This window comes from Pteropus vampyrus, unplaced genomic scaffold, assembly GCF_000151845.1.
Source record: "Pteropus vampyrus isolate Shadow unplaced genomic scaffold, Pvam_2.0 Scaffold135, whole genome shotgun sequence".
NCBI classification, from domain to species: Eukaryota; Metazoa; Chordata; class Mammalia; order Chiroptera; family Pteropodidae; genus Pteropus; species Pteropus vampyrus.
The window spans coordinates 1,519,535-1,545,845 of record NW_011888916.1 but is presented as its reverse complement, the minus strand read 5'-3'; the positions used below and the strand labels follow the sequence as shown (position 1 = coordinate 1,545,845).

Sequence of the window (26,311 nt, the reverse complement as noted above, 5' to 3'; positions counted from 1 at the left end):
GAGTGTTTGAGACTTGTTGCAGAACAGTTTGGCCCAAATAGAAGTTCCCTCTTGGGGAGAACTAGGGGAAAAGACTGGAAAATTAAGTCAGTACAAAAAAAGAGGGCCTTGAATACTGGGGAATTTTTAAAGAGGGAAGTGATGGCTCATGTTCAGAATTCTGGAAGGATAATCTGATAGCAGTATGCAAGATAGATTTAAAATATAAGACTTGAAAAGTATTGCAGTGTTGTATTGCTAGATTCACACACAAGACTTCAAAGGGTAAAGGGATCGTGTCCTTTGATATGCAGAAAGAAGAACTAATTGTGATTATCTATTATTATGTGAAACAAGGGACCTTACTCATTTATACATCCATCAAGTACTAATGTTCATGCTTTGCTCTATATTAGCATAGGCAGGCTTAGACATTAAGTTCTTAGAAGCTAGTCATTTATTTATATAGTTACAGCTAGAGGGTGGAGATTGTCTCCTGCTTTCTTTTTAACCTCCCTGGTTAGCTTATGGCTAGCTAGCTTATGGCTCCATATAGTGGACTATTAATAAATGCCTTAGTCCCAGTGGACCCTGCCCAAAAGAGCAAGGTTTGGACATGATGAGAGCAAAGAAGATGGACATAGCCAGAGGTAAGGTAAAAATACAGAGCAAAAGGAGGTGTATTTTCCCCTCAGAGCTATTGAGCTGGGGGCCTTGGGTAAGCACTGGGGCTATTAAGACCAAATCTTCTAACATTTCCTAAGACTCATTTTTGGTTGTTGGCAGGTTTTTTCCTCCATTCTTCTAACTTGCAATCTACACCCCAGTGGTTCAGGATCTTTGGAGTCTACGTAGTTGTAATAGGGCAGCTGGCTGGTTAAATGAGCAGTAAAATGTTCTTCCCCCTCATTCCTATGACCCTCTGGGGCATTGTGCTCCTCCTGGCCTCAGTGAGATGGTGAGAAAAACTAATTAGATTCAGATTTTCAAGCACTTTTGAATATGAGAATATAATACTTCCTATATTTTTTTAAAAACTGTATTTCCAAAGGCGGGGGCTAATTCCTAAAGGGCAAACACAAAAGTTATCTTAGAAAAGGCCTTTGTGTATACATCTGGGAGAGTCAGAAAACTCTTGTTTTAAAGTTTTCTTACTTTTGTACTGATTGTTGGAGAAAGGGACAGTGATGAGGGAATATACATCCTGTCTGTACGTTCCTTCTGAGAGAGCATGAAGTGTTTGCCTGATTGTAAGAGAATGTTCTGTTTCTTTGGGCCTCAGGCATATTTGGTCCTGGAAAGTGAGATGGTGTAAGACGCTTGTTGGAGTGGGAGTCCTGGTACAGAGCTGTGCAGTCAGCAGGTAGTGCTGGTAACTTTACTCCAGATTCTTACTACCTCAGTGCATTCAGAGAAAGCACAACACCTCTCCCACATGTTAAATCGATTCATTACTGAATCGCATTGGAGACACATTATACATAGTAGGAAAGAATGCTGCTGGTAGAAAGAGCATGGTACTGGAAATTCAAGACCAGAGAATTTAGAATTTAGTCTTGAGACAACCAGCTATATCACCTTGAGCAAATTACTTTGCTTCTCTAAGCCTTAGTTTTCCCAACTAAAATTGGTTTAGTTCTTTAAAGACCACCCCCCCACAGACACAGCTCTAAAATTCCTGTTGTGTTTCTGAAAGACATGTGTTTTTAATAATTCATAAGTAAAAGATATTTGTGCCAAGTATTTAATAAGAAAATCATGTAGCTTTTCTCCAGTGTTATGTTGTTTTCTTTTGAATACTTGTCAAGGTTTTTTACCGGAAGGGTAATGAAAATATTAAAACAAGCTTCTAAAAGTTATCTTTACAATGGAATAAAATGTTCACATGTTAATCTTGGAAAGTTTAGACATTTACCTTTGGCAAGATAAGGACTTAAACCTTGAAGATCACAGCTAGATCTGTCTTTTGGGGATCACAGATGATGGGAAATGGGTTTACATTCTTATTTTCCCAGTGATATGGAAAGTCTTGAAATACTCTTTATCCAAATTAGTATCCTTACTGCTGCAAACCAGCCATTAATAAGGTACTTCTCTAATTTTGCAGTTTTTACTGAGAGGGAGTACAGAGAGATGTGTGGAAGTCAAGGTCAAGAACCTTTCCCAATGTATCTTGTCCAGCATAGGCAATGAGACTTTTATTCTTACTCTTAACTCTCACTTCTATAAAGACATATAGAGGCTCTTTGTAAAAGAACTTCCATGTCAGCATCCTTAAGCCGATTCCTGATCATTTAAGGGCTTCTGCAGTACTCAGCTTTCCCTATAGCTGGTTTAGATTTCAGCTTTCTTAGATATACTAAATCTGTTACCACTATCCTTTCTAGCTTTAAAAATTTTGTTACTGTCCTCTCTTTTCCTAATATTAGTGCTTCAGAGTTATGCCTTTTAAGAAACAATAACAAAACCCTTTACTGTCACTTTAATGAGCATTCAAAAGGAATAAGGGTTAATGCCTGTGTTTAATCTGCCATTTTACCTAGAATCCTGTTTCCTAGATATAATGAGTTCAGTTTCATTATATCTTTCAGCCCCTGACCACCCTTTTCTCCCTCCTCTTTCTCTCCTTCATTTTTTCTTCATCCAGTCTAGACCCTATGGCACATTACCTCAGGCATTTCCTTCCATATCCTCACTCATTTTCCTTTTGCTGTATCTGCCCTCAGAACCTTCAACTTTGCATTACTCTGACATCTACTTTGTCTACTTCTACATCTGTTCTATTAAAGTCTTCAGGAGAAATATTATGCAGTGTTGTAAATTGGCATCACTATAAGTTCATGGCTCCAATCTTAGCTGATCCCTCAGACCACCCTGCAATTTTACACCTGCCCTGGGACCACCTTTCCATTTCTCTCAGCAGCTGTTCTCAAACATCACCACTTTCCTGTTTCAGAAAATGAACCTGCCTCCTCCTCCTGCAAGAAACTCCTAGCTAACAGATATTGATTTCCCTGGCATACTACCCCATACTCATGATTTTATCTTTACCCAGACCCACTTTCATTTCCTTTTCTCTAGCCCTACAGAAAGAAGATTCCATCCTCCTATTTAGGACCAGTTCCTTCACTTATATCTTTTACCCCATTTTCCTTTGCCTCCCCTGGAAATTTGCTCCATCAGTTTTTCCCGAATTTTCTGCTTTGCTTGCTACTACTTCTTTCTCCTACACCTGTAAACACATTGCTTTAGGATAAAGCACAAATTCCTAAGGCCCTCAGTCATCTAACCATGCTTACCCCTCCAGCCTTATATATTACCATTTCACCAGTACAACCCCATACTCATCACTCTGCCATATAGCTATGGAGAGTTGCTTATAGTTCTCTGACTTCTACATTCTTTTTTACACCTCTGTACTTTTATTTTCACCATTCCTAGTACTCCTTCAACTAAAGTTACCCTTCTCTCCCTGGCTAAATGCCTATTCTTCTTTCAAGACTCAGCTCATATAGCACTTCTCTGTGAAACTTTTTTGGACTCTCTTCGCACTAGGCAGAATTGACCCTTCTTCCTTTGTGCTCTCTTGTATACTGTAGAGATTTCTAGATAACATCTATAACCCTTTATTGCTCTGGATTATGAGTTATGCGAGGATAGCGATTGTGTTTTATTTGTCTTTGTAACCCTAGGATTTAATGCATGACCTAACATATATAGTAGGAACCCAATAAGTTTGTTGGAAGAAGACATTAATGGAGCCAGAGTGTCACCTTCTGTTTGAATATACCTTGGCATGGAGTTTTTATGGGCAGAGCCAAGTGAGACCTTTTAATTTTGTATATTGGAGAACGGGCTGAAACAGCATCATTCCTACCACATTCTTTTGGTTAAAGCAATGTCAAGGCCAGCCCAGATTCATGAGGTGGGAAAATAAGCTCTACCTTTTGATAGGAGGAGCTGCAAAGTCACTTTACAGAGGGATGTGGGTACAGGGAGGGGAATAATCATGGCCATTTTTGAAAATTATTTAACACAGTCCTAACTACCGAAGAGTTTTAAGCAGGTGAATGACATGATCAGATTTGCCTTTTGAAAAGATGTCTCTGATTATAATGTGGAGAATGGGCTAGAGTTGGGTAAGAGAAGAGGTAGAGAGACCAGGTAAGGGAGAGTATTGTAGTAATCCAGGTGAGAAATAATTGTAACTTGGACTAGGGTATTAAAAGTGGGAATGGAGAAAAGTGGATAAATTACAGAAGGATTTAGTAGGTAAAATCTGAGGACTTGGTATATGATTGAACCTTAGGATGAGATGTAGAAAGGTGTCAGAATGACTCAGATTTCTGGTTTGAGCAACAGGATAGATAATAAGATAGGGAACACTGTCTGTGAAGGTGAGATCCAAAGTTCAGTGTGGGATATGCTGAATTTCAGGTGCTTTTAAGACATCTAGGTAAAGATGTCAGTAGGAAGTTTCCTATATGTAATTGGAGCTGAGAGGGAGGCTAGGACTATGCCTAAGATAAAAATTTGTAATCATTGACATATAGATAGTGACTGAAGACGTGAACATGGTTGAAGTCACTTAGAGAACATAGAATGAGAAGAAAAGAGGGTTAGGAACAGGCTGAGCCAGCTAGAAGATGATGAGCTTCCAAAGGAAACTTAAAGCAGAGAGAGAGAGAAAAGGAAAACCAAGAGAACATAATGTCGCAGAAGCCGGAAGGAGGAAGTAGCAGTAGTGTTGAATGTGGTTGCACAGTTAGGTAAGATGATAATTTAAAAATGTTCACTGTATTTTGCCAAAATGGAAGTCATTAGTGACCTTTTTAAAGTGGCTAGAGTGGAAGATGATGAATGATGATAGCAAGTTGGAGCATTCTTTTGAGAACTTTCGCTGTGAAGGATAGGAGAGAGATAGGACTAGAGGAGGAAAAGGATTTTTTAATTTGAGAGAAACTGAGAACCTTTTAAGGTTACATGAGCCATATTTCACGTTAGGCAGTCCCTCAGGGTACAACATGTCTCTCTAATGCTACTGTGGGAGTTATTTTGTGGGGGGATCCTCACCCAGCTGGATAATAGCTGCTACTCTGGCTGTAGGAGGCCTCACTGTCAGAGTGGGGCTAACCGTCTCGTTCAGTGGTTTGTCCCATTTCTACCTCTGTCTTCTCACTCCCTACTGTGCGCCTAAGCTTGCCAGCTCTCCTAGACCTATCAGGAATATCCTGAAGTATACCCAGACTCATCAGGACCCTGCTAAAGTCTCCTAATATGTGTTTCTGATGGGTCTATACCTCTTATTGAAATATATACTCTTTTAGGATATTCAGTAGGTATTGTTTAGTGCCTGCCACATAAGGCAGTACTGTGGACACTATGCTTATGTGACGATCAAGTCTCAAATCCTCCTTCCTTGAAAGAGGTGATAGATATACACAATGTAGAATAGAACATGAGTACTGTAAGAGGTTTTCTGAAGAAATTCTGTAAGTATTTAAAAAGGAAAAAAAAATCTCACTAGGTTAGAATCAGGGAAATTTTTAAGGAGAAAATGACATATGAAGCTGGAGCTTTAAAGATTTTTACGTGTTGGGAGTTCTGAATGCACATGGGTAGAGGCAGGCATTTGAGAAGGAACTGCAGGAACAAAGGCACAGGAAAAGTAACAGAGTTACTCAGTTTCTCTGAGGCACAGAGTATAATATGAAAGGTTTAGTATAAGCAAAGGGGAATCTTCAGAGGTTTACAAACAATGAAGTGATTACTAGATCAGAGCTTTGTTTCAGTCATTGTTATTATCCAATATAGTTCAGTGCCTAGCACATATCTGGCACTCAGGAGAAATTTATTTCCCCAGCTGTTCAACCCCTAAGTGTGGGGAGTGCCCTAGCAGGTTGTCTTATAATATCTTGAGTTTGATATGACTTTAGCCATGCAAGAGCTGGAACCAAACGTTGGGGAATGAACGCCTAAGTGATCCTTCATTGAGCCTTTGCCTCTGGCCACCTACCTGACCAGCTTGGAACTGGACCTGAAGACAGTAGGAACATTACTTTGTGTTCCTGAAAGAATTGAGAACTGAAAGGGAGACCTGCTGAAAGGTCATATTAGCTAGGCCAGTGGGACTGAGTGGAGTACAAATTAATATGTCAGTTTTCATCCAGTTTCTATAGCAGGTGGTAATTTTTTTAAATAAAATTCTTCAAATATAATGGACCAGTCAGCTTGGAAGAATAACTTGAGAGAGATAACTCTCTTTCCTGGGCTTGTCTTTGAGTAGGAGCCCTTTGTCAGTGGGGCTGTGTAGATTGCTATCTAGAGCACCTTGTATGAAGCATGAGGGGTGTTCCAGGCCTCAGAAGGTTCCAGCATTCCGGGTTGGGATGACAGGGAGGGTGCATAGCAGTGTGATTCTGCCTAGGAAGGCTTTGCTGACTCCTGTGTTAATGTTAGACCTGTGGTTCTCATCAGTCTATGTGATAGTGTGTGTGTGTGTGTGTGTGTGTGTGTGTGTGTGTGTAATTCCAGCTCAGCTAAGTTAGTACAGTTAATGCACTGCTTAATGACGGGGATACATTCTAAGAAATGTGTAGTTAGGTGATGGTTACATTGTGTGAACATCATACAGTGCACTTACACAAAACCTGGATGGTATAGCCTACTACACACCTAGGTTATATGAATATAGCCTATTGCTTCTAGGCTTCAAGCCTGTACAGCATGTTACTGTACAAAACAACATGAGTTTATATCAAGCACAAGAGAAAACAGTGCAGTCAAGAGACACAGTAAGCAGAAAATGTGTGAGGCTGCTGCTAGTGTAACATGGCGTACTGTTTTATAGCAGACTTTTTTTATAAAAATGTAGAAAGTACACTAAAATAATAACAAAAAGCATAGTACAGTAAATACAGAAACCAGTAACATGGTCATTTATTATCATTATCAAGTATTACATACTGTACATAATTGTTTGTGTTTACTTTTATACGACTGGAAGCACAGTAGTTTGTTTACACCAGGATCATCGCAAACATGTGAGTAATGTGTTGTGCAAAGACCATATGATGGCTACGACATCACTAGGCCATAGGAATTTTTTAGCTCCATTATAGTCTTATGGAAACACCATTGTGTATGCGGTGTGTTGTTGACTGAAACATCTTATGCAGCACCATGAATATATTTCCTTTAAACAATAAGTTTCCATGGTTTTCCGTCACTCAAGAGACAAAATCCCAATTCTTTACCTTGATATCTAAGCATCCTAGAAGGCTTTCCATGATATGGCCCCTGGCTGCCTCTCCAGTGTTAACCTTTACCATTGTATCCTGTGATTTTTTTTTTCATACCTGTTTACCTTTGTGTACACTAGTTCCTCAATCTGAAATATCCTTTTCGCGCTTTGACTGCCTAGCAAATTTCTCCTTGTCTTTTAGAACCAACCCAAGCTTTGTGACCCCTGAGAAACCTTATCCTATGCTTTCTCCCTTAGATATCTCATTGCATCCTTTTCTGTACTAGGTCTCTACATTATTATGTATACCACAGTATACTATAAAATGTTTTCTAGTATATAGTCTTCCCCACTAGGTTGTGAGCTCCTAAGGGCAACATCTGTTTATTTCAACTCTGAGTCGCTGATACCAAGCAGAGTACTTAGCCCATAATTATAATAGTTATCATTTAATAAGTGCCTAATATGACTTCAAGTAATTTCTGATCATCCTAATAACTCTGCAACAGGTCAGTAATATGAAGATCTTCACATTTGTTGAATAAAATATACTTGATCTTAGCCAAAAGGCCGAGAAGCGATTGTCAAATAAAATTAATGAATATATTATCTAAGACTAAAAATTGCAGTTATTTTCTGACTTTCTTTTAAGAGAGTGGAACTTTTCGTGTTAGTGAACTCTTATATAGAAACCTGAGATATAAAAACATAGAACATGGGGTTATTCTGGTTCAGGCTTCCCTTAACAGTTCCTGAAGCACAAAACTCTAGGACTCACTGAAGCACATACTTCTTTTTATAACAAGGAAACTAGCTTGAAGAAACACTGCCATATTTAGTAGCCAGGCCAGAACTGGAGCCCTGACTCAGTCCATTGCTCTTTACCACACCAAGCTGCATTTCAACTTGAGAATCTTTGACATAGCCTCAAACCTCTCCAGCCTCATCTTGTACATCTCCCCCATCTTGCGTTCTGTGTTTTATCAGTACTGGGTGTCGGTAATTTCCTCGCACTCATCAATATGCCTCAAGGTCCTGGCACCTACTATTTTCTCTGCCCAGCATGCCCATCTCAGTTTCTCTACCCCTTTCACCTGGCTAACCCCTACTCTTCCTTCAAGTCTAAACTTAAAGGAAAGCTTCCCATCATCTTCCAGCCGGAGCGAGTTCCCCTGTTATATGCTTTTATAGCATTCTGTGCTTGTCTTTCACAGTTATTGCACACTTGGAATAATTTATTTTCCATTAAACTAGAACCTTCATGCAGGAGTCATATCCATTTCGTTCACCACTCTATCCCAAGTGCCCGGCATATAGTAGATATTCAGTAAATGTAGGCTAGGGGACTGTCAGCTAGAGGAGTGAGGTGATTTCTTCTGTTTTCCATCAGTACAATGAGGAGTGGTACTTGGAACTCTTAAGAGCTCCTTCAACTCTGGCAGTCTCTCTCTGTGTGCGGCTTTGAGTCCAGGGCTTTTACTTCAGGACAGCTGCTTTTCTCAGAGAAGGCCTGAATGCCAGTGCTGCCATAGCCCATTCTGCTGCATAGGCAGACCTTGGTTTGGTAACTCCACATTGCACTCCTAACAACCAACAGCCTATCATTCCTGCCATTTACAGTACCATCAAGAACAGGCATTTGAGGTGGTATGGAAGGTGCCTTTTTGTAAAACAACTACCAGGTAGTTATGCAACAGGTGCTTGCCCCTAGATCTTTCTCGTTAGAATTGTAGATAGCAGCCATGCTTCATGGGTCATTTTCTTTCCTGTACTTCTGGGCGATCTTGGTTATATCAAGCATACCTTGGTCTCCAGTTTCTTTTAAATTGTAATGATTAGGCAGTAGGGAATTAGCTCATCTAGTGGGAGGGAAGATGCTTCTTTACTGGAACATGTTTAAGATTGCCAAATAAAGTGGAAAGTGATTGAAGGAGGTTGTTTATATTGTTGCATACTTCAGGATGGCTAAATCATCCTCATTGGAATTGTTTCTGGTTCTTATGGGTCATTGTTTGAAGCTCCAGTTCCCCTTGCATCTGAATTCAGGAGCCATCCATGACATTCCCTTTACCTGTTAACATTATATATATGTAAATAGGAGCTTATGTTACAGTTAAGTTTCTTTTGTATTTTGTTTTTATTCAACTGAGTTTTCCTAATTCTGTTCTCATTCCTTGCTATTCTCTTATCCACAAACTTTGAACTCAGTTTGGTTTGGAAAAAAAGTCATTCTGTGCAGCCATATAAACTATGGATGTACTCAGTTTAGGTTAGTGGAGGCTTTCTTTCCTTCACTGGTCACTGTGGAGTGTCTCAGCATACACACACTGACTGGTTCTCTCACTCGGCTAGAAATCTTTCAGGTCCCATTCACAGCAGCGCTGAAATTCTTAATAGTGTGTCCACATGGGTGTCTAGATAAATTTCAATTTTTAAACATGCAACTACCATAAACTGCTTCTTTATCTGCCTATCAACATTTTCTAATCACTATTCTAGGAAATGAACGTTGTACTGTGAGCATGTCAGGGAATAGAATTCCCAGTTGGCCTTTGCTATAACTTATTACAACAAGCAGAATAAAAACAACTCATTTCCTCCCGTACACATGATGATTTAGGGGATGGGGAAGAAGGGAGCAGCCCCAAGAACATTTGGCATTACCCAGAGCCTAGGGACCTTTGTCTTCATTCTGTAGATTTGAAGGAAATGAGAGTCTGAAATCCCTTGAGATAGTAGGGTGGGGGGCAGGGAGATTACAGATCTTGTTATTAGGTGAAAGGACTCAGACTTTTTTTTAGAGTCACTGTTGTTAAGTATCTCACCTTTCATGGACATGCTTCCTTTTTACTGGGCTGCCTTTCTGAATTGCTTTTTTACTCCTGAGCTCTGTAGTCCTGCAGATGTTTTGTTTTGTACAATGTTGGTGATACACATAGCTCTATGTTCAGTTTTCTTTGAAATTAAGCATAGCTGAGAAAAATCTTAAGTCTGCAGTCTCGTATAATCCTGAAGACCAGTGTCTGTGTGGTAGTCTTTCCTACAGTTTCCCTAGAGATATCAAAGCTTTGTCCCTGACACAGTACTTCAAGTTGTTACTATTAGGAGAAATTTTGGGTAAATAAATATTGAAACACAGGTACGGCTTTGTACCTGAACTCCCTGACGTTTAAAAATAATTTGCCCAAAGCAGGCAGTTGCTTCTTTGGGAACATTTCTTAATATCTGCTTTCCTGCTCTCCAAGAATACGTGAGGAAACCCGGAAGCAGGATCATAAAGAGTTCCTCAGGCTTGTCTTAGGTCAATGCTCAGAACCCCATTCCTTAGCAAATTCCTTTTTGAATGATACTAGTGGTTAATAAACTAACTAGAATATTCAGCAAGGGAGCAAGTACAAAAACAGAGCTTTTGATCCCAACCAAACATTCTATCTTCTTTGCTCTGAATTTAGATGTGAGACTGTTTAGATCAGGGCCTCATCTACGTAGAAATCCTAAAGTTTTATGTGGAAAAAAGAAAGAAGTTGCTTGAGAGACCTTATGAAGTAAGTTTTAGCCACACATTTGTAGGTTTTAATCCCAATACCACTATTATATACCTTCGTGTCCTAGAAAAGTTACTTAACCTGAGCCTGAACAATGAAGACAGATGTGCTCAGTGTGGCAGGACATATGCTAAAATGAACACAGATGTTATAAAAATCAGTATATGTGAAAGCACATTGCATAATGCCTAGCACATCAGAACTATTCAACAAATGTTGGTTCCCATCCTTCCTTCTCATAAGTAACTATAATCAATTAAAGTGTTGGGTTAAGGTGCACACATAGTGATATACTAAGAACAGATAAGTGTTTAGAGCATAGGAGAGCCCTGGACTAATCAGTGTGGTATAGTCTGAGCCACAGAGATGTGCTACATCCTAACTGACTCAGGTGGAAATAGAAAATCTGAGTAGACCTATAACAAATAATTAAATCAAATTAGTAATTGAAACTCATTCAGCAAAGAAAAGCCAAGGTCCAGATGGTATCTTTAGTTAATTCTATCAAACATTTAAAGAATAATACCAATTCTTCACAAAGTCTTCCAGAAACTGAAAGAGGAGGAAACACTTCCCAACTTATTCTATGAGACCAATATAACTGATACCAAAGCTAGACCAAGAAAACACAAGACCAATAATCCTTCATGAATATAAGTAAAAAAAACACTCAAAAAAATATTAGCAAATTGAATCCAGCAACATATATACCATGAGTGAGATTTATCCCAGGGATGCAAGGCTGGTTTAACATCTGAAAATCAATTAATGCAATATATTAATAGATAAAAAGATAAAAGCCACATGATTATCTCAATAGACAAAAAAAAAAAGACAAATCTAGCACTCATGTTAAAACTGCCAACAAATTAGGAATAGAAGGGAAACTCCTCAGCCTGATAAAAGGCATCTACAAAAAACTTAAAAGATAACATTATATGTAATAGTAAAAGACTGAAGGTTTTCCCCAAAGATGGGAACAAGGCAAGGATGTCTTCTTTGGCTGCTTCTATTCAACATTGTAGTAGAGGTTATAGCCAGTTCATTCAGGAAAGAAAAAGAAATAAAAGGCATCCAGATTGAAAAGTAAGAAATAAAACTTTCTTTATCCATAGACAGCATGATCCTGTATGCCTGCATGTAGAAAATCCCAAAGAATGCACGGAACTTCTAGACTTAATAAGAGTTCAGCAAGGTTACAGGATATTAGATAAATATACTGACAAAGAACACTCTAAAAAAGAAATGATAAGAAAATAATTGCATTTATAATAACATCAAAAAGAATAAAATACTTAGGAGTAAATTTAATAGGAGACTTATATACTAAACTATAAACATTGCTGAGAGAGATTAAATAAAAATTTAAATATATGAAGACACATTCCATGTTTCTGGATTGGAAGACTCAATATTGTTAAGGTGACAGTTCTCCCCACACTGATCTGTAGATTTAATACAAACCCTATCAGAATTTTAGTGGAGTTTTTGTAGAAATTGACAAGTTATCTTATAAGTTATATGAAAATACAAAGGATCAGAATAACCAAAACAATTATGAAAAAGAACAAAAAGTTGAAGAACTTACACTTCCCAGATTCAGAACTTACTATAAAGCTACAATAATTGAGACAGTATGGTACTGGCATGAGGATAAACATAGATTGGTGGAACAGAATTGAGAGCCCAAAAATAAACCCTTACCTTTATGATCAGTTGAGTTTCAGCAGGGATGTCAAGGCAATTCAATGAGCAAAGGATAGTCTTTTACACTGATGGTGCTGGAACAATTAGATATTCACATGCAAAAAGACTAATTTAGACCCTTACCTTATCCCATACATAAAAATGAAAATGGATTTTAGACCTAATGTAAGAACTAAAACTACAAAAATTTTAGAAGAAAACAGCAGAAAACCTTCATGAACTTGGGTTAAGCAAAGAATTCTTAAATACAACAGTAAAAACATACTCTATAAAAGAAAAAATTTATCAATTTTTTCAATTGATTATCAATCAATCAGAATTAAAATCTTCAAACCTCAAAAGATACCATTAAGAAAATGGTGACAAAAATAAAAAGATAAGAACTCTGACAACTTAAAGATGACAAACAACCCAATTTCAAAATGGGCCAAAGAGTTAAATAGGCATTTCACCAAAGAAGATAAACAAATGGCTAACGAGTACATGAAAAGATTTTCAACATCATTAGTCACTAAGTAAATGCAAATTTAAACCACAGCGAGATGCCACTTTATATCCACTAGAATGGCTATAATCAAAAAAACAAAAACCAGAAAAGGCAAACTTATAGAGAAAGGAGGCAGATTAGTGATTGCCTGAAATCAAAGATCAGAAGGGGGATTGACTGGTTGCAAATCATGTAAGATTTTATTCTATAACTGGATTGTGGTGATGATTTTAAAAGCTCTGTAAATTTTCTAAAAACCATTCAATTATACACCTAATACAGGTGACTTTTATGTTATACAAATTATACAAAGACACTCCTACAAAACAATCAGCCAAATAGAGTGTTCTATAAGACAGGCGACCCCTTCTAATAATAATGGCTTGGAAGAGGAATAAGGAAGAGAAACTTTTATAGAATTATTTTTAATGAAGTAACCAAATGCAGTGTGAGAGTTTGACTGACCCCTAATTCAGACTAACTGTAAAAAGACAGACAAATCTGAATATGGATTGGATATAAGATGACATTATGAAATTGTTGATAATTTTATTAGGTGTGGTAATAACATAGTGATTATATTAAAGTCCTTATCAGTTAGAAATGCATATCACACATACTGAAGTATTTACAAGTAAAATGACTTTATGTCTGGAATTTGCTTTAAAATACTATGTTAGTTTGCTAGGGCTGCCATAACAAAATACCACAAACTGCCAATAGAAATGTATTGTCTTATAGTTCTGAAGGCTAGAAGTCCAAAATCAGGGTGTTGGCAGGGTTGGTTTCTTCTGAGGGTTTTTAGAGAGACTTCGTTCCATGCCTCTCTCCTAGCTTTTGGTAACCTCAGGCATCCTTGGCTTGTAGATGGCATTCTACCTGTGTCTTCCCGTTATGTATGTCTATCTCTGTGTTCAAATTTCCCCTTCTATGAGGACACCAGTCACATTGGATGAGAGTCTCCCCAATGACCTCTTTTGACTTGATCTTCTGCAAAGACCCTATTTCCAGATAAGGTAACATTCACAGGTACTGGGGGTTAGGACTTCAAGGTCTTTGGAGGGGAGGGGGTCAATTCAACCCATAATGAATACTACAGCAAAAAAAAAAAAACTTTAAGGTTGGAAAATGTTGATGGTTGTTGAAGCTACCTGATGGTGCATGAGAATTTATTATGTTTTTCTCTGATTTTGTGTGATTGATGTTTTTCCTTAATAAAAAATTTTGAGAAATGTGTGTGTGAAAGCAGAGATTTAAATTGATATTCGTATACTCATGTTCATTGCAGCATTATTCACAATAGCCAAAATTAGGAAGCAACCCAAGTGTCTGTAGACAGAAGAATGGATAAACAAAATGCGGTACAGTACCCTCCTGCTGCCTTATCCACAGTTTCACTTTCTGTAGTTTCGGTTATCCACGGTCAGCCGCGGTGGGAAAATATTAAATGGAAAATTCCAGAAATAAACAGTTAATAAGTTTAAATTGCATGCCATTCTGATGAAATCTGCACCGTTCCACTCCATCCTGCCCAGAAGGTAAATCATCCCTTTGTCCAGCACACCCACATTGTGTACGCTACCCGTCTCGGTGCCAGCCGGACTGTGACAGTATTGCATGGCCTATGTTCAAGTAACCCTTATTTTACTTAATAATGGTCCCAAAGCACAAGAATAGTGATGCTAGAAATTCAGATAAGCCAAAGAAAAGCCGTAAAGTGCTTCCTTTAAGTGAAAAAGTGAAAGTTCTCAATAAGGAAAGAAAAACAATTGTATGCTGAGGTTGCTAAGATCTACAGTAACAATGAATCTTCTGTCTGTGAAATTGTGAGGAAGGAAAAGAAAGTTATGCTAGTTTGATGAAACAGACCACATTCACATAACTTTTTTAAAAATTTATTTATTTTAATTAGTTTCAAGTATACAGTACATTGGTTAGACATTTATATAGTTTATAAAACGATCCCCCTCATTGCTCCTTCTCTCCTCTGGTTTGCTACCTAGCCAGTACATTAATGCTAACTGCATTCCCTGTGCCGTGCTCCCCATCCCCGTGACCATCCATCAGCTACTAACTTGTACTTCTTTAACCCTTCACCCTATTCTCCCAGCTCCCCAACCCCCCTCCCCTCTGTCTGTCACCAAATTGTCCACTACATTTTTCATATAACTTATTACAGTATATTATTATAATTTTTTTAGTAGTTGTTAATCTCTTACTGTGCCTAATTTATAAGTTAAACTTTATCATAGGTATGTATCTAGAGGGGGAAAAGTATATATAGGGTTCTATGCTATCTCCAATTTCAAGCATCCACCAGGAGTCTTGGAATGTATCCCCTGCAGATGAGGGAGGACTCCTGTTGTCAGGTTCATAAATACGTAAAGTAGAATGGTGGTTGCAAGGGGCTGGGGGGAAGAAGATGAATGGGAATTACTGTTTAATGGGTACAGAATTTCACTTGGAGAAGATGAAAAAGTTCTGGAGGTGGATGTTGGTTGTGATTGCACTGAAGTGTAATTGTACTTAATGCCACAGTACTGTACACTTGAAAATGGTTAAAATATGTATATTATGTTATGTATATTTTACCATAATAAAAATAAGAAAAAGATTTGAGGAGGAAATTCTCTTTGAAGAGCTTTGAGAGGAAATTGCATCTCTTAATAGACTATGAGCTACATTGTGGCAGAGACCAGATCAGTTTTGTTCATCTCTTTATCTTGCACAATGCCTGTTGTCATCACTAGGCTGTTAGTAAATGTTGTAGAATGAATGTTTGCAGTGGTAAATTCCTAAGTGTGTTGACTTTCAGAAATCATTTTTCAGAAGGAATTTTCTCATCCTCATTAGATTGCATTATCTGCATTTGGAAAAGAACAAAGTGGATAAAATCATGAGTACATAATTTATACTGTCTTTTCCAGTCATATTCTAGGAGACATCTGTTTTAGTACATTTTTAAATGAGTAGAAAAGGAAGGATTCTTGGAGGAGTAGACTCACACTGATCCTGGGAAAGAATACCTAGGATATGGGAGGCAGGATAAGAGTAGACAAAAGACCTGGAGGCCAAAATAAGAGGGGCAGAACAAAGTGAGAAATGTGATAGACAGTTGCCTCTCTAGAGCTAAGTGGGGCTCAGTGAGGCCAACACTCTGTACCTACCTCACTTCACCTGTAGTCAGACTGCAAGGGTCTTAGAAGTTGAAGGAACTTTGTCAGTGAAATAGATATTTAAGAAAGCAGGTGTATAAAAGAATTTGGAAAGAACTTTGGATACGGTGAAATTGATGATAGAAATATTGGACTTTGAGGGAAAGGAAGCTGTGGGGCTATTGCCTGACAGGTAAATATCATGCCACCTGAGAAGTCTGCCCCGGCTGAGCTTAGAATGAAGTCTTCACTTGGGGAATGCAGTATGCAGACATGGGTGCTCACGTGCCATTGGTTGTGAGGACTGTCAAAGCCAGAACTCCATCTGGCAACTGAGGGCAGGTGTAGACAGGTCTGTTATGTATACAGACTAAGGACTTTAGTGAAGATGCTTTAAAAACCATTGATCTTTGTGGTTAAATGGTAAATGCTTATCCTTGGATCTTTCTTTTCCAGTATTTGTTTCATACATACATTCCTTGTTTATTCTAAAATATTATAAATAAGAGTTGTTAATAATTATTATAATTTTGTCACCTATTGGTTTTGTTACTTGCTTCAAAAATTGAGATCCTTGTTTTTAAGATCATAAAAACAACCTTTATTTCCCTAAAAATATTAAACAGTACAAATTCAAATTCTAAAATCTACACCTTACTCTTTTAAAAATAAGCCTGAAAAAATAACCCAAAGATATTCTTTATGTTCCTGATGGCTTACATTGTCCTAGGTTTCCTAGTCTTTTGTATCTTTGTCCATTTTGTTTTCGCTTTTCTAAGATCTTTCTCTTTCTTCTTCACTCTTTTTCTTTTTTCTTTTTAAAATAGGCCATTTTAAAAATTCTTTTTATGTTAAATGAAGAGAAGAAAAACCTGCGGGAACTTTACAATGATCTTATAGACTTTGAAGATTAAATTTTTTATACTATTTCTCTGAACTTTTTATTTTATCATTGAAAGGAATCCCACAAATTTTTCATGTTATTTTATTTTTTATTGTAATGGAATTTTTCTATGGTCAGAAAATTATGTTTTACATTATTTTTAAAATATAAAATTACAACTGTTTCTAATTGTCTTATTCTCTCCATTTTTTGATTTCTTACTTTGTTATACAAATCCAAAGCATCTCTGGCTCAGAATAATCAGCCAGCTACCCATATTTTACTGGTGCCTCTTTTAGGTTTTTTGGTTTTGTCCATTTATTTTGTTCGATTTTAAAATATCGATCTTTATTTCTCCTAGCAATCAAAAACAATAAATTGAAATAAGGAAACCATCTTTTTGGTAACTTAAATGCCATTAGCTTCCCGGTCCCAAGATTTACATTCACTATAAATTCAATCTGAAAGGAAAAATAAATCTCTGAATTGCCCAGCTCTGCTTCTTCATTGTATTGCAAATTTGTAGCTAAATCTCTAGTCTTGAGTATTCCAGCCAAATTTTTGGAACATTTTTTTTTAATGGAAGAATTTTTTTTTGTTTTACCTACTTTATGAGATGAGAGTAAAAGGTTGAAAAATTATAAACTATAAAATGCTATATGAATGTCATATATTCTAGGGATTGATAACAGTTTAGAAAGTAGTCATACTTTTAAGTTTTTACTTTGCTGGCCATATAAGTTGATTTCTGCTATAAAAATAAGAGTAATTAATATATCTACTTCATGAGGTAGCTGTGAGGATTAAATAAATAAAGGTAGAGTGTGTTGAATGATTCAAAAAATTTGTAAACGAAGGTACAAAACAAGAGAATGTAATTTTCTGAATTGGTTAGATCAAGGGAGAGAATTATCAGGGTGGGAACTTCAGATGAAACCCTGGTATCACAAGGTAACCACATTCACATGTGTAAAATTCTATTTTCTGAGGAACTTCTTAGAACTCAGGGATCTCAGAAAGTGAGGATTTGGAAGTACCTTCTACTTTCTTCTTGTCCCTCACTGATTGACTTGCGTGTTGGGTGTGTTATGGTGTGGGATACTGAGTCTGGCTCCTCTGTTGCTCTCTTGGAAGCATTTATTTTGTTTCCCCTTCTCCCAAAAGAGTGGAAACCCAGGGTGGTGCGCCTTGTTTGATAAATTACTTCTAGGGTCTCTGGATCCTGTGAGAATAATATTTCTTAAAACTATAAGCCAATCAAAGCAAAGTAACACAGAATAGAAGAAAAATGACAACCAGGACGCTATGATTGGAATCTTCATTTTTCTACCCTACTTCTTCTTCCTTAGCTGTTTTTATTAAATAAAATGACCTTGGACATTATAAACACAGCATTTCTTAAGACTGAAACCAAAATGGCAAACTAAAATAGACAGCAACTAGGCAGATGCCCTAATTTGACCTAATTTATTCATTTGTTTGTTTATATATTAAACATTTACTCTGTTTGGGGTTCGATGCTAAGTGCTCAGGCTATAAAGGTAAATCTCGGCCTTTGGGGAACTTTTAGTCTAGTAGGAGAGAGACGAGTATATAGGCTATTACCTTACTGTATGTTATCTGATTGAGGTGGGCGTAATTATTGTGGGAGCACAAACTTGAGTGAATGTTTCCTAGAGAAAGTATAAATGGGGATAGTCCTGATGAATAAGTAAGAGCGGGGAGTTAGGGAGTATTCAGAGAATTTTACTTCATCTTCTGTGAAAATGGAGTAATACTGCCAAATCTTAGGGGAAAGCATGGCTAAAGAATGTCCTACAGGAAGCAGGAAAATGTTAGTACGGGGCTTGTCAGTGATTTGATGGCTCATTGATTTTAGTTTAATGTCTTTAGAAGCCTTAAAGCTTCATAAAGTGTGAGATAGGGTTTCTATAAAGCGAAGACCTTTTCTGTAGTAGCATCAGAGCTAGAATTCACCATCTTCATCTTCTCAGAGTGGGGTGTAAGCAGCATGGCTCTGGCCCTTATAAACTTTCTAATGCCTACCTACTACCTAATAATAGGACAGAACCCATGTTACCTGATTGTGAGCCCTTTCTCTCTTTTCTTTTTGCAGGCACCCTAGAATACGTTTCCATACAGGCCTTGTGGATGCCCATCTCTACTGCATGAAGAAATATGTTGTGGACTTCCTAATGGAAAATGAGTAAGAGAGAGGGAGGTAGAGTCAAACCCACAGTGCTTAAGCTACCATGTGACTTAGTTAACAGTTTTAAACCTTGGTAATGTTAGATAACCAGTTTATATAAATAACAATTGATTTTCACCTTTGTTTTAGAAATGAAATCATATTATCAGCATAGTGTTATTTTGTCTGTACCACAGAGTCCCCTGCTTCTATTTTTGGGGTCTGTGTTATAATAAACCAGAAAAATATTTTCATAAAACTAATAATAATCTATGATATCTCTGCACAGTACCAGACTTTCCTTACCTTCTTCTGCAAGGGTGAGCTCCCCAGCTCGAGTGCTATTTTGTCTCCAAGCAGATGTCCTTCCTTTAGATAATTATCCTATAGTTGGGTCGTCTTAGCAAAGGGCCAGACTAACCCAAGAGGAAGGAAAAAAAGAAAATCAAGTTTCCTTCCAATTTTGGTAAAGAAGCCCATCTCACTGAGTGAACTTTAGTGAATGCAGAGAAACAATTTGGTACTTTTCTGATCTTGCTTTGAGAACAGAAGTGTGGGTTTAAATATTTCACAGAGACTGTGTCTGGCAGGTCACAGGACCTGGGGTTCCAGAGCAAAAACCTCCTTGTGTAATTGATCTCAGGGATTTTTGATAGGAAATGCTAATAGAGTCCTTAGAGGAATAGGTGGGAAAAGATTCAATAATAGCATGGCCAAGAAAAGGAGCAGCTAGCTTCCTTGATGGCTGTTGATTAAGTTTCTCCCTTGAATCACACTAGTGGACTGGACAGCAGGCTGGCACCACAGCAGCAAGTTCCCTCAGACCAGCTGGGGAAGGGAGTCGGAGAACCTGAATTTAAATGCCAACATGCCCTCAGCTGATGGACTTGGATATATAGAGGAACATTAAAGGAAAAGGGAATTGTTCCTCCTTACTCAGTGTGATATTTCTTGCAGCATCCTAACCCTTATCCCGCACAACAATGCTAATTCCCTACAAGAAGGCCCATGTAGAGCCAATGGTAAAACACATCATTTGTTCCTCTGGAAAGCTTTCCAAGGGATTGTGGTTTCCCTATTTTCCCTCCCAGGACACTGTCCCCCTCCTCTTTTCTGACTTAATTATCCTGTTTTTTCATTTCATCAACAAATGTTTATTAAGAATCTGTTATCAGGCAGGCATTATTCTAGAACAACTGCAAGATCAATGGTGAATAAGCAGACATGGGTCCTGCACTGACGGAACTTAAGGCTAAGCTCCACAGTGGATTATAGAGACTTTGTATTTTAATAAATAGCAAGGAAACTTACTGCCGGGATTAGAGAGTGATCCAAGACTTGCTTTCCAGTTACCAGTCTGGACTATTTGTATTCCAAAAATGAAGTTAACTCTAAGCCATGAAAGGATTTATTTTTTATCCCCAAATGAATATGAAACCCTATCACATAGGCTCTGCCCTTGACGTGCTGGGAGGAAATGTAATAGTAGAGATCATGATTCTTTTTTTTAACTTTTTATTATGGAAAATTTCACACAAATACAAAAGTAGAGAAAATAATGTAATGAACTCCCATGGATCCATCACACAGCTTCAACACTTATCAATCCATGGCCAATCTTGTTTTATATGTGCCACTATCCATCTCCCTACTGTCACACCAGATTATTTTAAAGCAAATCATTATGATATAATTTCATCTGTAATTATTTCAGTTCTAATTGTCTGTAAATATTTCAATATGTATCTCTAAAACATAAGCAGTGTTTTTATCTTTTAAACAAATACCTCAATACTGTTATAACTCTAAAAAACAACAACAACAACAAACTGACAATGCTTCCTTAATACTACCAAATGAGATTGTGGCTTTTTGTGTCTTGATACCATGACACCAGCATCCTGACTGCTGTAGCTCCTTTGTAGCTCATTTGGCCACCACCAGTTAGCTATTCCCACACCTGGCAAGTGTAGTGCAGTGGTATGTCCCTTGAGGACAAGCCTGAATTTGGTGATTCTGTGGCTTCTGGCCAGAAGCTCTGCCAAACGAGACTTTCTCAGAGCCTACTGCAATAGAGAGATACAGCACCTCTGTTCCAACTACTTTCCCATCTCAAGATCTCTTAAAGAGACCCTCATCTCTTCCCGCATCTGTCCTTCACTTCTCAGAGCAGTTAGGGTTAAAGGCATTATACTAAAAATTGGTAAATTTCAATAATATTAGAAAAAAATATAAAGACATAGCAAGATAAATTAGAATGATACTTGAGGGAGACTTTTTATTCCTGGCTGTAATAGTAGAGGTCTTGTCCTAAAGTTGTGGGAGATGGGTTTGAATAGGTTGTCGGAAGCAGCATATAAGAGACCTGAAAGCTGATCAGGGAGTTATAGATCTTTAAACAGAATAGTCCCATGTGGAATGAACAATGATGCCACCTGGCAGAGAATCATAGACAGTTCTAGGTGGGAAAGACACTCCTTCAAGGTAAGTAGAAGTCATTTATAGTTATCTGGTTATAAAATAATGACTCCTTTAGGGATGGAAAGGAAAAAATGAAACGAGAGACACAACTTCAGGAATGGACTGCTTTAGCAATCCTTTGTTATCTTTCACCTATGGAAGTTAACATATTCTGCCCCGTATCTTTTTTAGTCATTTACATATTAATTCTTCCACTCAAATTCTTTGAGATTAAATACCTAACTGGATTAGTAAGGCATTCAGGATAAGCTTGGTAAGTGGGAGGAAAGGAGATACTGTGATGGTTAAATAGCAGAAGTAATTTGGTACATCAGCAGTGAAAAAAGATGAGAATTTCTGCAATTGACTAAGTAGAAAAGCTGTAGGAAGAGCTGTGAAGAGAAAAAATCTGCGCTCCCCATAACAAAAGAAGTTTAGTAAATGAGCTGTGTGGCCTTGGATAGGTGTCTACCTTTCTGTATGTCATCTGAAAATTAGGAATAATAATACCTGAGCCATAATTGGTATTAGTTGTTGGTAAAGATAGTTGTGAAAAACACTTGTAAAGAGCTTAGAGCAGTAGTTGGTGCAAAGTTAAGAATTCAGATTAACTTTTAACTGATCACCTACTATGTGTCAGGTACTGTGTTGCTAGGTGGTTACTATAAAAAGAATTTCTTCAAGTTGCTCATATTTTAGGGAAAGAGGGACAGGTCAAATAAATTGTTACAATGAAATGTGATAAATCATATTAGAGTATATAGTAGAATGGAAGCACAAGGGAATTTGGGGAGGGTGGTTGAAATACTCTTTATATTGATTTTGGGTAGTGATTATAGTAGTACACATTTGACAAAACTCATCTAACTGTTTAAAATATTTTTTTATTATACGTAAATTACATTTCTTAAAATTGATTTTAAAAGTTTTTAAAAATGAGTTGGATTTACTACACTTTTTTGAAAAACACAAAGGAATAGATATTTAATAAATACTCAAATATAATTGCTGTGTTGGAGGCCGAATACAAAGTCTTACATGTCATTGTCCTCTGTAACCTTGAGAAAATTATACTATGAGACAAGAAGAAAAAAATGGGTCAGAGATCCCCAGTCCTAATAAACGAAGAAAAGGCATTTTAGGCAGCACGATAGTGTCTGATAGTATATAAAGCTCTGCTTTAGAAAGACACTCTAACAGCAGTAGGTAGGAGAAAGGGATTAAAGGGTTCGGGGGCTGAGCTAACATCAGTGGTTCAGATTAACTTTAGTGGCAAAACCCATTACTAAAACTGGGCAGAATTCAGTAACCTAATGTATTTACTTACTGTTTCAATCTTGATTTTTAACTAACATTCAGATCATCTATTAACTTGCTAGTCTGCCTCCAGGCTCTCTCCTTCCACAAAACCAGAAGGCTTTCTAAATTTTAAATCTGACCATATCATTACCTATTTGACCAGCTTTACCAGGTCTCAAGCATTTTACCAGCTGAAGTAATGCATGAGCCCAGGAAGTAGTGCCCAGGGTAACAAGAATATGGCGAGTTGCTTGAGCAATGCCACAGTGTGGCTTACATGCTGAAATCTTTTGCTGAATGCCTGCTTGTCTACATGTGCACTAAGGCACTTAGCTTCTATCATTAAGTGACCTTAGACCAAGCTTTCTAAGCATCACATAAATCTTAGGAGCCATGAAAAAAATAATAAGAGGATTGCTAAGTTTGATTAATAATTTTTAAAGTTCCGTATAAGGGGAACCAATAAACATAGTCTGAAAATCATGACAGGATGGGGAAAGAGAGATTTGCAATTCCAGGACAACCCAAACTCTAGTTTCCTTAAATTACAAAGAGAACTTTTAAATTAATGAGGAAAAGACAAATAACTCAATAGAAAAATGGGCAAAAATTATAGGTAGTTGGTTCATAGAAAAAGCATATACACTTATGAAAGATGTCAGTTCTCATAAATTTTAAAAAGTGTGTATTAAACAGTTTTAGAATGTAATCTTTGTCATTTGGCAAAGATTTTTTAATTTTGTGATAAAGGTAGCAAAGCTGCAAGGAAATTCTCATACTGTTCTATATAAACTTTTTGAGGCGCAGTTGATAATATCTGTCAAAACTTAAAATTATATTCTTTGACTCAGCAGTTTCTCTTCAAAGAATCTACCCCATAGAAATATTTACTCAAAAGTCTGGAAATATTCATTGCAAAATGTTCTTTGCAGCATTGTTCATAAGGGGAAAATTATAACAATTTAAATAGGGTACATTATGGTATACCTGTATTGTGCAACTATATGTTTACTAAAAAAAGCAAGTTGTAGTATTAGTGTAAATTTTTAATATAATATTATATTTTTTGCTTTTTAGAAAATGAAAGGATATACATATGTTTTAGAAGGTTTTTTATCCATTTCTGAATGCAGTCTGACAGATGTTCTAAACATTTTAATTCAAAATGTTTTGATGTTATTATAAAACTAGAGAACAACCAAATATCTAACAATTATTTTTCAGAAAAGATTTTACCAGTTTATACTCCTACTGCCTTTGTATGAGAGTAACTGTCTCAAAGCACTCTTACTAGTAATGAGAAAAAGTATTTTAAATCCTCTAATTTGATTAAGGGAGAAATTACATCTTGTTTTAATTTTTATTTCTTTAAAAATATTTTTATATATTTTGAACATTTATATTTATTTCTCTATTAAGGATATTAATCTTTTGTCCTATCTGTAGCAATTTTTTGGGTTTTTTTAATTTGGTGGAGTTGTTTGTTTACAGCTAATTAGTCAAGTCTGTTCTCCTTTGTGATTTCTTTCTTCTTAGGAGCCTATAATTTCATGAGGCAGGTGTTTCTGGGAAGGCTATATATAAGAGGAAAGGGGGAAAGTGAGGTTGCCCAGGCCCAAGGCAGTGTATCCAGCTGCTGGTTTTCAGCCCCAAGGTCAGGATGTTCACAGTGGTTCGCAGTGGCCAGTCCTACTTCTTGGCACAGCTTTGAGCTGCCTCTACTTTGAGTATGAAACAGGAAGAGTAATTTCATCCTTCATTATGCTGCTAAGCCAACTGCATTATGGGAATTGACTTGATGCTGACTGCCAGCACAGGCAGGTGGGACCTGGCAGGACTGCTTCATATGCTCTCTTAAAATCACTGTCTGGTCTCCTTAAAGGACTCTGCCTAAAGGGGCTGTGTGCCAAGGCTTGTTTGCTTGCCTCTTGCAGTGATAGTGTTGTTTGGTCCATAATGTAAATATCGTGGCTCTGAAATCCCCCAGCTGTCCATGCTTTGTCATTTCTTCAAAGGGAACTGACTTGCTTTCCATGAGGAGGCCAGGGAACATTTGCTACGCACACTGGTTTGGTGCATTAAAAGGGGAGAGAAAGAGCTAAGAGTAAATGTTGTTTCATGCTTTGTATTCATATGGAAATTTTTAATGTCCATCAAAGGATCAGAAGAAAAATCACATTGAAATTCAATACAAGAGCTTCCAGCTTACACAGAATTTTTCAAAGATGTTTGACTTGATCCTTTAAAAATGACAAAAACCATGAACTGTGTAGCTCCAGGGTTCATAATTTTGCTTATCCTCCTCAGCCTCTTGCCTTTCCTACTTACACTCCATCTGTGTGGTCCTGTGTCAGCCTGCAGAGCTTCTTTGAATGGGGGCTGGGGAAGGGGGTGGGAAGAATGCAGCAGGGATCAGGTTTATAGGGTTGTTTTCATAGTCTTGTAACTGGTCTCCCTGACTTCATCTTCTTATTCCAGACTGCTGCCTTCTTCGTTATCCTCATTCTAGGCCTATTTCCACTGCTACCAGAATTATCTTACTAAGAAATAAAACTGATTATGTCTCTTTCCTGCTTAAAAACTACCACTGGCTTCTCAGTTCAGACTTTGCAGACTACCACAGAAGGTTTCCATGGTCTGCCTCCCTTACCTACCTAATAAGCCTTGTCTCCTCTACCTTTCTCCTTAAATCTATAATCAGACAACTTGTCCACTGGATTATGAATTTTCGAAGTCACAAACAGTATATTTCCAAGGCCTAGTGCAGTTACTGGCATATTCATAGATGCTTGTTAAATGCTAAATAAATTAATTAGTGATTTAAAATTCTACCAAGGTCACAGGGTAAGAGAGAATTAACTAAAAATTAGGTGCCAGTCTCTCGCCCCTCTGCTTTCATTTCCTTTGCTCGGTATAAATCAAAAGATACTCACTGTACTAAGAATCAGGTCCCTTCTTCCCCATTACATAGTCCAGGTCATTTAGACTCCAAATCCTTAGTACCCACTAGGAAGCATTATGTTTCCTGAGACCAAAAAAGGCCAAGTGAAGACGAAAAAAGCTCCAAAGCTCTCGAGCAACGTTACTTACTGCTTGTATCTGAGTGATATGAAAAGAGTGCAAGAATATTTTTTTTGCCTCTGGAAGTTCTTTTACACATTGATCTTTAAGTTCTGTCCTAAACTAATTTGATTACATAAAAGTAAATTGAAGTTAACTTTGTTGTGGAAATTTTTTAATAGCCATTGGTGAATAAGTACAGCTGTGGTAATGTGAGTGAGCTAGTTCACTCTTAAGTAGGTGGGAGGACAAAATCTACATGGGCAGTACTTAGTCACTAGAATGGATTTTAAATATGCAGAATC

General features: G+C 37.3%; 1 protein-coding gene and 1 long non-coding RNA gene across 5 annotated transcripts in view; one reads left to right on the top strand and one right to left on the bottom strand.

Annotated features, from left to right (window-relative positions):
• The window catches only part of LOC105297118, a 74,097-nt gene that overhangs the window by 1,836 nt on the left and 45,950 nt on the right, over window positions 1-26,311 (bottom strand). The window lies entirely within an intron of this gene.
• The window catches only part of EIF2B3 (eukaryotic translation initiation factor 2B subunit gamma), a 97,497-nt gene that overhangs the window by 48,429 nt on the left and 22,757 nt on the right, over window positions 1-26,311 (top strand). For 2 of the 3 annotated variants that reach the window (XM_011367573.1, XM_011367572.2), the window contains exon 6: window positions 19,116-19,205. The exons of the other annotated variant lie outside the window; for it this stretch is intronic. In XM_011367573.1, coding sequence (XP_011365875.1) covers window positions 19,116-19,205 — 90 coding nt within the window. The remainder of the gene's footprint in view (window positions 1-19,115; window positions 19,206-26,311) is intronic. 3 annotated transcript variants of the gene reach the window in all.